Source organism: Palaemon carinicauda, chromosome 22 (assembly GCF_036898095.1).
Source record: "Palaemon carinicauda isolate YSFRI2023 chromosome 22, ASM3689809v2, whole genome shotgun sequence".
Classification (NCBI taxonomy): Eukaryota; Metazoa; Arthropoda; class Malacostraca; order Decapoda; family Palaemonidae; genus Palaemon; species Palaemon carinicauda.
The window spans coordinates 13,694,075-13,711,429 of record NC_090746.1 but is presented as its reverse complement, the minus strand read 5'-3'; the positions used below and the strand labels follow the sequence as shown (position 1 = coordinate 13,711,429).

Below are 17,355 nucleotides of genomic sequence, written 5' to 3'. Positions count from 1 at the left end.
GATATCTGTTTGAGGCTCGAGGTGAGGATGGCAGGTTTATCCTTGCCAAGATTCTTGGACATGATGTGTCTTACTATGAGAGCGGAATTTTTAGATTTATTTCAGAAGCAGGTCTTCTGAAAACTATTTAACTATTGTAATGACTTCTTAATTTTTATGGTTTTAATCGAATTATCTTTTAATTTTCATATACAGTAAATGGTATCGGCATCAATGACCTCAGATGTCAGGATGCCAGAAAACTTTCAATCAATCAATCAATCTGTAGTCTTGGGTAGTGCCATAGCCTTTGTACCATGGTCTCCCACTGTCTTGGGTTAGAGCTCTCTTGCTTGAGGGTACACTCGGGCACACAATCCTATCTTGTGTATCTTCCTCTTGTTTTGTTTAAATTTTTATAGTTTATATAGGAAATATTTATTTTGATATTGTTACTGTTCTTAAAATATTTTATATTTCTTTGTTTCCTTCCCTCATTGGGGTATTTTCCCTGTTGGAGCCCCCTCGACTTATAGCATCATTCTTTTCCAACTAGGGTTGTAGCTTAGCAAGTAATAATAATAATAATATGGATGGTGGGTCAGTGTCTTGCCAAACATTTCTCTTTCTCTTGATGTACAGTACCTGGTTTGACATTGATGGTATCTGTCTGTTACAGAGCTAGATTTTCTGTCTATTAGTACTCTATTGGTTTCCTTTTAAGTCTGTACTGGCTGAGAATTGAACAGCTTCTACAGCCTTATGATTAGTTATAGAGAAGTTGTTCTAGTCATCATCTTGCTCCTGTTTGGGACCGTGAAGGATGACATGTCCAGGAAAGAAAAAACAAATCTTCTACTCTGTCTCTTAGGAACTTTCTCCCACCAATGAGTGAATCATCCTATTTTAAAGGATAAAATGTTTGTAAACGAGGGGGTTAATAAAACATTTTTCTAAGTAATTTTTATTTTTTGTAGCCATACAAACCTGAGAAGAAAAGTAGCTATTCTGTGACTGGTTTGTCTTTAGCCAATTACCACGTTAACGATTTAATGGCTGTTTTAGGGCGAAGACATATCTGAATTTTAAAGGAATTGGGTTTGCATAGGTAGGAAAAATACAAATTTATTTTACATTTATTTTACACTTATTTTACTTCTTATACCTTATTTCTTACTCAATATAATCTCCATTAGACTACTGATCTGTGTTTTAATGCCGATTTGAGATTTTGTTTATATATTATACCATTATGTAAGACAAAAATACATTAAAGTACCTCAGTTTAACTGTTACAAATTTTGTGATTAATTTTCAATCGCATGTTATCCTATGTATGTTCTATTTTAACCATCCAACTCATTTTGGATATTTCTTATTACAGTACGCCCCAGATTACAATAGTATCTTCAGATTCATGCTACCATGGCATCCCACACCCAGATTCAGTTTCTCCCAATTATCAATGGACTTCAGAAAATGGCCTTATACGAGACAAAAGCAGTAAGTTATTGATTAATTATACAAACTGTAAACCATAACTTCTTAATAAACTTTTTATTGCAGGTCTTAGATGGTTAAACTTATTAAAATTCTGGATTGTTTAATAACAGAGTTAAAGTAAAAAGAGTCTCTCTCTCTCTCTCTCTCTCTCTCTCTCTCTCTCTCTCTCTCTCTCTCTCTCTCTCTCTCTCTCTCTCTCTCTCTCTCTCTCTCTCTCTCTCTCTTTTAGATTTTATGCTTGAATTCTACTAGATAAGGATCCTCCATGTTGCTCATGAAGTGGTGGTAGTTCTTACATGAATACAAGCATTTGTCCTTTAATGGGAGTATGATTTCAGCAGAATAGTATAACAAGAAGATGTTGGTAGTTACCAGCAAGGGGCTGATATCTCCTCCCCCTGCCAGCTTACTGAGTAGTCACATTGTCTTTAGCCATCAGAGAGTACATACGTACTCCCGGCACTATCAACTGGCTGTATTAATCTTTTAATTTGTTCCTTCACAAATACAAACCTTCGTTGTTTATTATGGAGATGAATGTTAGTGCAATGTGACATATTTCTATAAAACTTGTAATGAGGTTTCGAACACTGTTTAAGTTGTTACCAATGGTAGCGAGGAAAAGCACTGCCCCCCCTTACTCATACCTTCTTCGCTCTGATCTTGGCCGTAGCTAGAGACAGACGTCTTCTTCCACATTCACTGGCTATGGCAAGTGAAACTTTATCTCTTGGAATTGCTGAAGGTAATCATCTGTTCCCTAGTTTACATTTTGGTTTTCATAAAGGGCTTGGAGCATTTGATGCCCTTCTTACAATCTCTAATTTGTTCCGTAACCGAAATACAAACCACGCTATTTAAATAGGGTATTACTTTCGGTGTATCTGAAATGACGAGCCATTAGATTTTAACGAGGGTTAACTACCCCCTCGCTAGTTAGCGGGGTTTAGGGGAGAGGTAGCTAGCTACCCCTCTCCCCTCACACACCGGTGAACTGATTCACTTCGCTTTTGGCTCGGGTGATGGTCAGACGTGTCTGCTCTCACCCTCGCATTGACAGCCTTAATTTTTTTTTGCTTTCTCTTTCAGTTTGTCTGTTTGGAAGTTGGCCTCTCTCCTTATCATGCGGAAATGCCCTGGTTTACCCGACCGCCCTTGTGGGACTTACATGTCGGCGGTCGAGACGGACCCTCACACCTTGTGTCCGTTCTGCAGAGGTCAACGGTGTGATAAGGATAAAGTGTGCAGTGAGTGCAGGGAGTGGTCTACCTCCCAGTGGGAGAGGTTTTCCCGGCGACGGAAGAAGAAGTCTAAGCCTCTTCGGCTCCTCGCCCTCGCCGTCCCCCGCAGAGGATCCTCCTGGTCGTGTGTCGACCGTTGCAGCCGCATCTCTGGACCTCTCTGCAGATCGTTCGCGATCTCCTACGCCTGCCAGACCTGCTGACCCTCCTTCACCGTTCGTGACAGCTGATGCGCAGTGGGCGCCCTCGCACCCCGTTATCCAACGGGCACTGGTCCCTTCGGGGCAAAAGGGCTTGTCTCACAATGTGAGCAAGTCCCTTAAGTGCCAGGTTTTACATGTGCGCCCACGCTCTCCTGCGCGCTTGCGCGCAGTCACGCGCAAGCCTTCTCCTGTTCCTGCTGTTGCTGAGTGTCATCCTGTGCCGGAAACAACGCGCCAGCGATCTCCTATGGCAGAGTCAACTTGTCAGCGCTCTCCTGCTCGCCATCGATCTCCTGCTCGCCAGCGCTCTCCTGCTCGCCATCGATCTCCTGCTCACCAGCGCTTTCCTGCTTGCAAGCGCTCTCCTGCGCGTCAGCGATCTCCTGTATGCCAGCGATCTCCTCCTCGCCAGCGCACATCTGCGTGCCCTGATCCTGATACGCACCCTACGCGCCGACGATCTCCTGCGCGCCCACTATCTCCAGCTCGCCAGCGAACTTCCCCTGCACGCCTGCGCGTAACTACGCGCCATCGCTCACCCCGCACGCCCACGATCTTCGGATATGGTCGTAGGAAGGAAGCCTCATCCTTCGCCTTCTTGCCAGCGTTCACCTGCGCGCCCTCGGAACTCGCCCTCTCGTCAACCCTCGCCGACGCGCCATTGCGCTCAGTCACCTTCGCGCCCACAGGTTCCAGCTCCTACCGTGCGCAATTCCAGAGGTGGACAAGACACGACGCGCCCACGAGCAGTCTCCTTCTTGCGCTTCTAAGCCTGCTGATCCTGCGCCCCATCTGTCTTCTCCAGATCGCGCACATGCACGCCAGCGATTTCCGGCGCGTCTGCGCGCCCCATCGCCTGCGCGCCATCACACTCCAGCACGCCCACGCGCCCACAAGCCTGATCGCAGAAGATCACCTGCACGCCCACGCACAACCTCACGTGCGCAGTCGCTCACCTGCTCGCCCTGTGCGCCATCGCTCGCCTGCGCTCCGTCGTTCGCCTACGCGCCAACACTCGCCCACGCGCCCACGCGCACCCTCGCCCGTGCCCCCACACGCCCGCCCGCCCGCGTCTCCATCTCCGCGTTTGCGCGGGGATTGTTCCATCGCGGGGACTTCGCAACGCGAGCTTCCTAGCGAGTCTTCTGGAGCAAGAGCAGTCAGGTCATTTTCTTCTCCGAGGATCTGTCTAAGGAGAGCACCAGGAAGGCCTTGGAGACCTAACTCCTTTCGGGCACGCGCACCATTGAGTTTCTGGCCCACCAAGTCTCGAACTTGTGGGCAAACTCGATCCTGAAGCGACGTGATGCGGTGACCGAGAGGTTCTAGAGAGAGAGAGGCTTCAGCCTTTCAGACCCACTGGTTTTGCTATGACACACCCCTGGCTCCTCCCCCCGACAGCTATAAGCGGGCACAAACAACGCCCATCGGGGCGGAGCTACCAGAGACATGTGAGTTGACAGGAACCAACCCGCCATATTTGAAGTTGACAGGACACAGGTAACACCTGTTACACCTCACCATTACTACAACCCTCCCCTAATTATTGTTACGAGGGACAACGCCTTAATCAACTAATTAAAATGTCCAAAAAAGTCGTAGTATCAGCAGATGTGCATAATCTTAGCGAAACTAGCGATGATGACCATATTCTACCGGCACAACCCAAAAGGAAGAGATGTCCCAAAACGGAAGTAACAAGCCAAGAACCTTCCAACAGTGAAATTCTTCAATTGTTATTATTACAGAATCAAACATTAATGAAACTAGTGGAGAAAGGGTAAGGTTTAATATTCTGTTTTTTTATAAAAAAACGTCTTGGATAGCAGCGGATATAGACTGATGACGTCACGAGCATGGCAGTAAAAGGTAAACAATGAGCCGGTACGGACCGTGCGGTAGTGATAATCGTAAAAGTTTGAAAATACATAAATTTCGAGACCGAAGTACATTATCATATAATCCTAAACTATGTGTAAAGTGAGCCTAAACATTATTAGGGCTAAATACTTATGTGCCAAAGGTAATTTATGCAGTAAGGTGAGGTGTTAACTAGGTTTGCCTTTCGTTCCAAAGAGTTGAGTAGCCTAACTTTTTCTTATTTTAAGTTTAATATACTACGTCAATCTAGGCTACCTATTAGCCGCTGCTTGCGCCTATCCCACCGAGATCCTATCGTCGACATTTAACTGGAGGGGTTCCTGTCAAAGGCGGTATAATTGCGCCTACCTCAGCTAATGGGTAGAATTTTATATCACACTCGTTTCCTTTCGATATAATGGTTTACCCCTTACCATGAGGAACTGCGTCTTAAGAATTTCTGACAGGTCGGCTATATTAATAATATAAGATTATTACTGTAGAGGCTATATAGTTTAAGCATGTAATATTAGTGAGAGGATGCCGATTGACCTGAATTAACCGATGAAGGCCATTTGAGCCTAGAACCCGATTGCCTGGCTTCAGCCTTCTAGGTCTGCTGCTGTCCATCCTGATTCGTAAATTCATGAGCCATGTTATAGACATCAGTCAAACTTTTATTATCAAATTTGAGTCTAGATTTTCATTCCTATTGCAGAGGTGGTTCGACTGCAAAAAGGAATGACAGTACTCCTCCTCCCAAGCGCCCTCGCCGTAAAGTAGATTTACCTGAGAATGCAAATGAAGAATTATTTACTACTTATAATGAAGATAGTAGTGACTATGAAGAATTTAACCCACTTACTTTTAACAAACCTATTCCTACTTATATATCTAACAATTTCAATGCTGTGCCCTCCATTCATAGAGATGGGAAAATACAATTAAATGACTCCCTAATTGCATTAACATTAAGTGAAGGAGACAAGAACTCTCATGATCAATTCTTTGTTTGTAATCATAATAAAGAACTTGCAGACCTTTTCAAATTAATAAATTTGCCAAAGTTGAACTTTTGGCCAAGTGGCAGGTTGTTCAATGAAGATTTCAAGAAGAAATTTCACTTTGATATTGAAAACATTAAAATGGCTATATCTTCTTTTCAAGGGCATGCAGCTCTGGCGCAATTAGCTTACCCCTCTAAGATTAACGATATTGATTTCATTACTAAAGTGATAATTGGGCCTTTCAGGAAACACATTGATCTAATTAAAAGTTTAATCCGCTCATTCAGAAGTAGAACTTTACCCAGGAACCTCAATTTAGATACCAGAGATGCTATTATTAAAGCTGAAACTAATGATATATGGGTCTTATCAGATGATCATAGGAAAGCTATTGCTTCATGCTTTCGAGGCGGTCCCCTTCCTAGAGGAGGGGACATTTTCCCTAGAGGTGGAAGGTTCAACTTTGGCAAGCATCAGGGCTACCCCAGAGGGAAATTCAACTCTTACAGAGGTTTCAGGGGAAGCTTTGGGTTCAGGAATAGGTTCAATCCCTACAGGCGAGGTATCAAGAGAGGTGGCCGAAGAGGGGGAAGGAGTACAGGGGGACAGACAGCAATTAATTCAGACGTCAAAGATAAGAAACAAAACTAATAATTCTTTAATTCTTAATACCATCGAGCCCTGCTCGGACCAAGATGAAAATAACCTGGAGCTACACAGTAAAGATAAAAATTTGGCAAATGTACCCACTAACAATTCAATGATATTGGAAGAGTTAAATTTCCCTTCAGAAGCCTCCAGCTCCAAGGAAACCTCTCACGCCCCTCCAGTAAGTGGGATAGGTAGGTCATTGACAAATAAATTAAAAAATTGGCAAAAACTCCCAAATTCTTCTTTTGCATGCAACTTGATCAGTAAGGGTGTGAGACTCCCATTTATCAATAAAAATAAGGCTCAAAAGACTTTGAAAAGATTAGGGGTTGATAGACATTATCCTTCTAGCAAGAGAACGATACTAGAGAGAGAATGTAACAGATTACTAGACCTAGGGGTAATAGAACAAATTAACAGGAATTCTTTCTACTACTCTAACCACATATTTTACAAGCTTAAACCCGATGGGAGCATTCGCCTAATCTTCGATATGAAATGCCTTAATACTATGATCAAAAAACCTTCTTTCTCCATGCTGAAACCTAAAACTTTATTCCCTTATTTGCATTTAAACAACTGGGCATGTAGACTCGATTTAAAGGACGCTTATTGGCACGTCCCCCTTCATTCAAGTGCTCAAAGATTCTTAACGTTCAAATTAGGAAAGCGCAAATTCAAATGGACGGTTGTTCCCTTCGGGTTAAAGACAGCTCCCTACATCTTTTCCAAACTAATGTACACAGTAGTTAAATACATTAGGAAGGAATATAATATTCTCATCTTTAACTATTTAGATGATATACTCATATTAGCAGATTACTTTCACAAATGCGAGGCTCACACCCAAATAGTCATTGAAGTGCTCACAGAGCTGGGCTGGCAAATATCTATTAAAAAGTCTGTCATTCATCCAGTGCAAAAGATAGAGTTCTTGGGAGTTCATTATAACTTGGAAAACAAAACAATGAGACCAATGCAGAAAAATATTGATAAATGTATCAGACTTGCCAATACAGTATCAAACTTGAACAGATCTGACCTCAAATTATATCAAAGATTGATAGGATCACTTAACTTCTGTTCCTACTACACCTTTTACGGTAGATACCATCTTAAATTCCTTCACAGATTTCATAGATATTTTGCTAAAGGATATAGAATCATTCCTCCTTCTTTCAAATCCTTTCTAGGAGAATGGAAACAGACTAACATGTATAGTGATATAAACATTCCTAAGAATCAAGTAGATCTAGAACTATTCACAGATGCATCCAACTTTGGCTGGGGTGGAGCATTAGTAGGAGAACATGGCATACTCTCAACTAATAATACATGGCTACAAAATGAGAATACTCTGCACATTAACATTAGAGAACTACTTGCATGCATCTACTGTATAAAACACTTCAGAGACAAACTAAGAAACAAAGTAGTACTAATTCACATAGATTCACAAGTAACAAACTGCTGGATCAAAAAACATGGTAGCATTAGGAACAAATCGGCCCAGGAGGCCATCAAAGTGTTACTAAACATCAAAGGAAAATACAACATAGACATTCAAACTAAATGGATTAAAGGGAAATACAATGTGATGGCTGATTCCCTATCGAGAGACTTTGGTTCCATACATCCAGAAGCCACTCTTGACGACAATCTATTCAATTTAATTTGCACAGATATGAATTTCTCTCCTGAAATAGACCTTTTCACCAATGGTTTTAATTCTAAATGTAAAAGATTTTGTTCTTCCATACCCAACACAAAAGCAATCAGTAATAATGCTCTTCACATTAGCTGGGAAGGTTCTTCTCCTCTTTATGCTTTTCCCCCAGGCTTCTTACTGCATAAAGTTGCTTTTAAGATATATAACGAATGTAATAACAATATGCTCTTCTGCACTGTTTCCCAGGAAACGGAACCATGGATTCCCCTTGTCAAGACAGTCTCCAAGGAATACCGGAAGTACAAAGTCAAAGCAGAAGGCTGCCAGATACTTCATATGGACTGTACCTTACCCTTAGCGCAACACCACTTAAATTTGATCGCCTTCAGAATATAAAAGATCAACTACCTTCTATATTTCCTCCAGAGATATGCAACAAAATTACTTCCAATTTACGAGACAGTTCCATGGCCAAGTACCAAAACCTCTTCAGCAGCTTTAAAGAGTTCATACACAATAAATATGGAGGTAACAACAAGTTCCCCCTTTTATCAGTGCTACTCTATTTTAACGAATTAATAGACAAGGGCCTAGCATACAACACACTAAAAGGATACCGAGCTGCTCTTGGACCGGTTTTGAAGGGATACTTTCCCAATTATTATCTAGCAGAAGACAAGTACATTAAAGCTATGCTTGATGGAGTAAATAGAAGAAGACCCAGCAATTCTCATCAATTTCCAGGCTGGGATCTTGATAAAGTGGTTTCCTTCCTCAACACTACAAGAGATGATTCTATGCTGCTCATGATTCAGAAGACCTTATTCCTCGTAGCTTTGGCTTGCCCATTGAGAGCTAACCAATTTAATCATCTATGTATCTCTAGGAGCACTTTCACGCCAGAAACCATCGTGTTAAGGAACCACCCTTCCTTCATGGCCAAGAATCAGAGAAACAATTACACTCCTATTGAATTCAGCTTTAGGTGTCACCCTACCAAGCCAAAAATTTGTCCGGTTAGACAATTAAACTTTTATCTGGAGTACACAAATAAAATCTGTGCAGAAAGAAACATAGATAGGAAAGACCATATTTGGCTAGATGAAAACTTCAAGATCATGTCCCTTCCAAAGATGAGGCAGCTATTCAGGGACTGTATTTTCAGAGCTGATCCCAATGCCAGAAAACACTCCACCAATTTCCACTCTATCAGAGGTCAAGCAGCTTCAAGGATGATGTATAATGGAGTTACGCTGCAAGAGATAATGACTAGAATGAATTGGAAAAGCAACTCTGTATTTGGGTCATTTTATGCTCTCCTCGGTCTACAGGGAGCGTTCGATGCAGTCGTTGCAGGACTTCATCTTCATGCCCCCTGAAGTATCGGGTGAGCAAAACCAGTGGGTCTGAAAGGCTGAAGCCTCTCTCTCTCTAGAACTGACAGTTTACTTGTGAACCTAAGTTCTGGAGAGAAGAGGCGAGGCCTTTCAGACCCAGGGTCTGGTTCACCCTCCGACCCTTCCCCCATAACCGAGGAGACCATTCTGGAGGAAATAAAGGATTTTTAAAGTAATTACATACAAAGTCAACAGCTTTCATGTTTCTGAAGGCCAACCATAACATTTTTTCAACTATTCATAATTTCTTTAAGATATATTTAGACTCTTATCCTTGCACTTAGAGGAAAGGCAACTTTTAGGTAACAAGATAGTAATATCTTGGAAAGGGGAGGTGAACTACTGTCACATTATATTATCTTAAAATATAAAGAGGAATGGGAAATGTTAAAATTCACAATTGGAACTTTGAGTTACTACTTGTAGTAATTTGCAATCTCAAATAAATCTCACAACAGGAAAATGGAATGGTAAGTACAGATATACTTCATAGCAACTTGCAACTTCAAATATGGCGGGTTGGTTCCTGTCAACTCACATGTCTCTGGTAGCTCCGCCCCGATGGGCGTGGTTTGTGCCCGCTTATAGCTGTCGGGGGGAGGAGCCAGGGGTGTGTCATAGCAAAACCAGTGGGTCTGAAAGGCCTCGCCTCTTCTCTCCAGAACTTAGGTTCACAAATAAACTGTCAGTTCCACTCGAAGGTCCCAGCCGTGGATGTCTGCAAGCTCAGACACTCTTCCCTCCTGGGAAAGAGTTTGTTTGAGCCCAAGGATGTGGAACAGGAAGCTGAGAGGTGGAGAAAATTGAACCAGGATTCTCTTCTCCAAAGGGCTCTCACAACTAAGCCCTACAAACCTCCAGCACCTCAACAACCTCGCCAGTCCAATACGACGAAACTGGCAGCGGCAGCAAAGACGACAGTGTCCAAGCAGCAGCCCTTTCCTGTCAGAGACAAGAAGGGCAAAAAGTCCTCCAGAGGAGGCAAGAATCCTAGAGGGAGCGGCCGAGGCCGCAAACGCTAGGATTGGCAATCCCCCTGCATGTCCACCAGTGGGGAGATGCCTAAAAAGTTGCGCATTCAGGTGGCAGCAACTCGGGGCCGATTCCTGGACGATCTCCGTGATCAGTCAGGGATATCGCGTCCCGTTCATAACATCTCTTCCTCCCCTGACAGCGAATCCAGTGTCGTTGAGCTCCTATGCCATGGGATCGGCAAAGGAGCTAGCCCTACGGGCAGAAGTCGAGACCATGCTCAAGAAGGATGCTCTCCAGGAGGTCGTCGACGGCTCCCCAGGCTTCTTCAGTCGACTCTTTCTTGTAAAGAAGGCGTCTGGAGGCTGGAGACCAGTCATCGACCTCTCAGCTCTGAATAAGTTTTTCAAACAAACTCCGTTCAGCATGGAGACAGCAGACATGGTCAGACTTGCAGTGAGACCGCAAGACTTGATGTCTACACTGGATCTGAAGGACGGGTACTTCCAGATCCCAATCCATCCGTCTTCCAGGAAGTACTTAAGATTCAGCCTAGACAACAAGATCTACCAGTTCAAGGTGCTGTGTTTCGGTCTCTCCACCCCCCAGATGCTGAAGCCTTGATGAGGATGGGGGCTTAGGGACTAGCAGTTGAGCTCTAATGAACAATGGGAACTACTTCCCCACTGGACCTCGGTGCCCAACTGTTGATCCAACTAAATTAGTTAGCACTTTCTCTCCGTTCTTTTGATTACTTCTTATTTTCTCCCATCTCTTCCTCTTGGGCATGAACTTGTTGACGACTTTAGCTTGTACGACTTAGGTTTTGACTGCTGCTTTGGATTTGGCGCAGGGTGGGATGGATGTCATACCATCTCAACCTGTACAAATTTAGACGCCATCACCCTCTGGCAGACCCCATTGGGTGCAGACTAAGTCTGTTAAGAGTCGGGCTCCAATGATCCGGTTTTAAGTCGCCCATATTTTTGCGGGTAATGGGTGACGCTAGGCATTGGAGTCGTCAGTGGGAGGGGCTAACTACCCCCACTGACCAGTGTACGCCTACCTTAAGAGAGGCAGCCCCTCTCTAATAGAGGACTGGTCCCCGCTGAAGCCTCTTCTCGTGTTGGGCCACATGGGATAGGAGGACTGAAATCCTCCGATAAGAGGTGGATAACCCGGCTTGCTTCTACTCCAAAAACTAACCCCTCTGTTGACGACCTGGAAACTCTAAAGGACCATGCTACTTATGTTCAAAAACAAAGTAATTTGGGTGACATGGAGAATTTGCGAATCCTTCACGTCACTCAGATCCCCATTGAAAAGAAAATTTTAAATTTTGCAACAAGAAGGGAAGAGTCGTATAATTCTCCTTTCACTGAAAGAGAATTTGATTCCGCACTTGCTCATTGCAATGATACAGCCCCTGGACCCGGTGGAATTCCATATGCAATGATTAAACATGTACATTTTAATACAAAGCTATTTATTTTAAGTATTATTAGTAGAATATGGCATGATCATAGTTACCCAAGTGTTTGGGAACTAGCCATTATTTTAGCCTTTTTAAAACCGGGTAAAGACAAGTTTTTAGCAGCAAACTATCGTCCTATTGCATTGACATCTTGTTTATGTAAAATCATGAGAAGATGGTCAATGCAAGGCTGATGTGGTACCTTGAAAAGAAAGGTATTTTATCACCGATTCAATGTGGATTCCGAAAAATGCTCTCAACGACTGATGTGTTGATACGACTTGAGTCTTCTATTTGTGAAGCCTTTGCTTCCAAACAGCACCATGTTACAGTATTCTTTGACCTTGAAAAGGCATATGATACCACATGGAGATATGGTATACTTAAAACCATTCATGAAATCGGATTGAGAGGAGAGCTGCCACTATTTTTTCAGGCATTTCTTTCACGTAGAGTTTTTCAAGTGAGAGTTGGGGAAACTCTATCAGAGAGTAAGTGCCAGGAAGGAGGAGTTCCTCAGGGTAGTGTGCTGAGTGTAACCCTTTTTGCACTAGCAATTAATGGGATATCCTCAGCCATTCCCCAGGATGTTCTCTCAACATTATTTGTGGATGATCTCTCAATATCATTTGCTGGCACTAGAATGGCAATGGTTGAGAGAAAAATCCAACTCGCTATTGATAAAATTATCCAGTGGGCTGACATGAATGGGTTTAGGTTCTCGACAAGTAAAACTACCATTGGCCATTTTTGTCGTATCCGGGGAGTACATCCAGACCCGGATATATACATTAAAGGTCAACGGATACCATGTGCAAGAGAAGCTAAATTTTTAGGTTTGATATTTGATTGTAGGCTTACATGGGTTTCTCACTTAAAAGCGTTAAAAGCTAAATGTGTTGAAGCTCTGAATATCTTAAAAGTATTGTCCCATACATCATGGAGGGCAGACCCCAATACTATTTTAAAATTATACAAGGCCTTGATTTTTTCCAAAATTAGTTATGGTTGTGAAATATATTCTTCAGCCACCCCAAGCCGGTTAAAAATATTAGACTCGATACATCATGCAGGTATTAGATTGTCTACTGGTGCTTTTAAAACCTCGCCTATCCCAAGTCTCCTTGTTGATGCTGTAGAGTTACCTCTAGACCTTTACCGAATGTCTTCCATTATTCGGTATTGGTTTAGATTGCAATGACTCCCTAACTCTCTAGCCTTTCAGACTGCAAGCTTTGTAAGACACACATCATACTTTGAGTTACACCCAAAATTTCCTCAACCTTATGGCTTTCGGGTGAAACGATTATTAAATAGTCTAGATATAATTAGAAATAAGGTACTTCCATTCAAGGTATCATCAACGCCTCCATGGAAGTTACCAGAGATATCTTTTTGTAAATATTTTATTGGAGATAAGAAGAATATGTCAGACCTAGAAGCCAGGTCTCTTTTTAATGAACATGTTAAAGAACATAGAGGATCAACTTTTATCTATACTGATGGCTCCAAATATGATGCTGGCATTGGATTTGGAGTACATAGTAATGGTTTTAATTGTAGAAGTGCACTTCCTCTGACCGCTTCCATATTTACTGCCGAACTGTATGGCATATTAACCGCTATTGAGAAAATAGCATTGGAGAAGGAGGGTAATTTTACAATTTTTAGTGATGCTAGGAGTGTCCTTCAAGCTATAGAAGTTTTTAATTCTAATAACCCTCTAGTTTTAAAGATTTTAGAATGGCTTTTTATTATTGGACGGAGAGGTATAACGTTCAATTTTGTTGGGTTCCAGCACATGTAGGTGTGTCTGGGAATGAGAAGGCAGATTCACTGGCTAAGAAGGCTGCATCTGAGTTGCTGCCAAGAAGGTATCCCATTCCCTGTAATGATTTCTTACCTGACATCAAGAAATTGGTTTGCAATAAATGGCAACAGCAATGGGATAGCCTAGATGGGAATAAAATGCGAGAGGTAACAAATAACATATCTCCTTGGAGGTATAATATGATGCCCCGAAAATGGGAGACGTCTTTTTGTCGTCTCCGTATTGGTCACACTCGGTTGACACATGAGTTTCTGCTGAAGGGCCAAGAGCAACCGTATTGTGACGACTGTTTAGTACCTCTAACAGTAAGGCATTTGTTGACCGAATGCCCCAATTATAACAACTTAAGGAATAGATATTTGTTTGAGGCTCGAGGTGAGGGTGGCAGGTTCATCCTTGCCAAGATTCTTGGAAATGATGTGTCCTACCATGCAAATGGCATTTTTAGATTTATTTCAGAAGCAGGTCTTCTGAAAAATATTTAACTTTTATAACATTCAACTTTTATGATTTTAATTGAATACTCTTATTTTTTATTTTATTTTATTTTTTATTTTTGTATACATAAATTAATTGTTACCGGCATCAATGACCTCAGATGTCAGGATGCCTGAAAACTTTAAATCAATCAATCAATCAATCAATCGGTCTCTCCACAGCACCCCAGGTATTCACCAGAGTGTTCACCCTGATCTCTTCGTGGGCACACAGGATCGGCATCCGTCTCCTCCGTTATCTGGACGACTGGCTGATCCTGGCAGACTCGGAATCGACCCTTCTTCGACACTGAGACAAGCTTCTGGGAATTTGCCAAGATCTAGGGATCATGGTAAATCTCGAGAAGTCTTTTCTGCTTCCATCTCAACGACTGGTATATCTAGGCATGATATTGGACACCAATCTCCACAAAGCCTTTCCATCAGACAACAGGATAGCAAGGCTGAGGAGGGTCGCAGATCCTTTCCTCAGACGAGAAGAGCTTCCAGCCCAATCGTGGTTACGTCTCCTAGGTCACCTTTCCTCCTTGGCCCGTCTAGTTCCAAACGGCCGCCTCAGGATGAGATCCCTGCAATGGCGGCTCAAGTCCCGGTGGAATCAAGGCCACGATTCCCCGGACATTCTGGTCCCTATGGGTCCTGTGGAACGGACGGACCTTCAGCGGTGGGTGACAGACAAAAACCTCCGAAAGGGAGTGGATCTTCTCGTCCTCCCCCCGGATTTGATGCTGTTCTCGGACGCTTCAAAAGAAGGGTGGGGGGCCCATGTTCTGAACCACAGGACCTCAGACCTATGGTCAGAATCAGAAAAGTGCCTCCACATAAATCTGCTAGAAATGAAGGCCGTATATCGGGCACTTCAACAGTTCCAACAAACCCTGGCGGGTCACTCCGTGGTGGTGATGAGCGACAACACCACGGTAGTAGCTTACATCAACAAGCTATCCCATCTTGCAGTAGAGATATTGAGATGGACCGAAGTCCACTCGATTCCATTATCGGCTCGCTTCATTCCGTGCAAAAGGAATGTGCTCGCCGACTGTCTGAGCAGAGCATCGCAGATAGTGAGTACCGAGTGGTCTTTAGATCGTCTAGTAGCCAACAAAGTCCTGACTTTGTGGGGTTCCCCGACAGTGGACCTGTTCACGACAGCCTTGAACGTCAAGCTTCCGCTGTACTGTTCCCCAGTCCCGGACCCCAAGGCACTCTGGCAAGATGCCTTCCAACAACGGTGGGACAACATCGACGTTTAACCCTTCCCACCGTTCTGTCTGATGAGAAGGGTGCTCAACAAGACTAGACTGTTGGTCAACCTGTCAATGACTCTAATAGCTCCGCTATGACATCATGCAGAGTTGTTCCCGGACCTTCTGCAGCTCCTGACGGAACTCCCGAGAGAACTTCCTCCGCGACACGAGCTACTCAAGCAACCACACTGCAACATCTTCCACAAAGCCGTAGCATCGCTTCGGCTTCACGCCTGGAGACTATCCAGCATCTCCTCACAGAGATAGGCTTTTCGCTACAAGTTGCAGAAAGGATGTCTCGGCACCTGGGAAAGTCATCCGCAGGGGTCTACCAGGCGAAGTGGAGAGTCTTCTGTGGTTGGTGTCGTGGAAGGGGTATCTCTCCCCTCGATGCCACTATTCCAGCAATAGCGGAGTTCTTCGTGTATTTGCGGGAAGAAATGCGCCTTTCAGTCTCGGCAGTGAAAGGCTATCGCTCAGCCTTAAGCCTAGCTGTCAGGCTGAAAGGAATGGATATTTCCTCCTCGCTGGAACTTTCTCTACTCATACGAAGCTACGAGCTTACCTGCCCTCAGTCGGAAGTGAGACCTCCTCCATGGAACGTGGTTCGAGTCCTCAGGTCTCTTTAGAGACCTCCGTTCGAACCATTACGCCAGGCTTCTGATCGTCACCTGACTTGGAAGACGGTGTTCCTACTCGCATTGGCCTCGGCCAAGCGAGTCAGCGAACTTCATGGTCTCTCGTACGACGTCACCCATTCAAGGGGATGGGGGAGGTAACGTTCGGGTTCGTGGCTAAGACTCAAAATCCTGGGATTCCAGACCCACGGTTCGACTCCTTCTGGATTTCAAGTCTGCGTTCTGTAACAGATGACCCAGACCATCTACTGTGCCCAGTAAGGAGTCTGAGGCTCTATCTTAAGAGAACAGCTGCAGTTCATCCTCGAGTGCGAGCATTGTTTGTGAGCACAGGAAGGACGAAGAAGGGGGTCACTAAGAACACCATCTCAGCATGGATTCGCAGGGTCATCCACCATTCCCTGAATCCAGACCCTCCTCCGTCACGTCGCCCTAGAGCACACGATGTCAGAGGCATCGCTACGTCCCTGGCATTCAAGAGAAATTACTCAGTGACGCAAGTTATACAAGCTGGGGTCTGGAAGCGTCAAACGACCTTCACAGCCCACTACCTGCAGGACGTGACCCACAGGAGGCTCGATACGTTCTCTATCGGCCCTTTGGTGGCTGCACAACAGTTGGTTTAAACCTCAGGCTCCTTAATGGACAAGTAGCAGAAGGTTGAGGGCATTGTTACCTGGTTTTAGTCAGCATGAATGAAAAAGTATGCCTGGCCCTTACTCTTTTCTTCATCCTCCCCTCTCTTGGGGAAAGCAGCATCCTGGGTTCTCTGCACGGCTGACCTCAAACCACTGCAGTTAAACCATGTTTCCTTATGTTCCTAGTATTAAGATAATACTGTCGCGTCCCCCATACCATGCTTCCTTGTGTTCCTAGTATTAAGATAATACTGTCGCGTCCCCCATACCCTGACGAGGTGGTATTGGGAACGTCCTATCCTAGAATTCCATCTAAAGGATTCCAGGTCAACTTCCTAGGACGAGTCACACTTCATTCCTTCACACACAAGCTTACGTAGGCCGCACGTTCCTTGCAGAGCAAGGGATTTGCGAGGTGCAGGGACTCTTTTTCTCGAGTGCTACATACTCGGATTCTGAGTCCCCGGCCAAAGCCAAAGCCAGTAAGGCTGGGACTTACCACCCTACCTAAGGGTTAAGTCACCCTATTTAAATAGCGTGGTTTATAT

The 17,355-nt window shown here is 44.0% G+C and overlaps 1 protein-coding gene across 2 annotated transcripts in view; it reads left to right on the top strand.

Annotated features, from left to right (window-relative positions):
• The window catches only part of FIG4 (polyphosphoinositide phosphatase FIG4), a 229,237-nt gene that overhangs the window by 8,914 nt on the left and 202,968 nt on the right, over window positions 1–17,355 (top strand). For both annotated transcript variants that reach the window (XM_068345978.1, XM_068345977.1), the window contains exon 2: window positions 1,364–1,482. In XM_068345978.1, coding sequence (XP_068202079.1) covers window positions 1,405–1,482 — 78 coding nt within the window. In that variant the 5' untranslated portion in view covers window positions 1,364–1,404. The remainder of the gene's footprint in view (window positions 1–1,363; window positions 1,483–17,355) is intronic.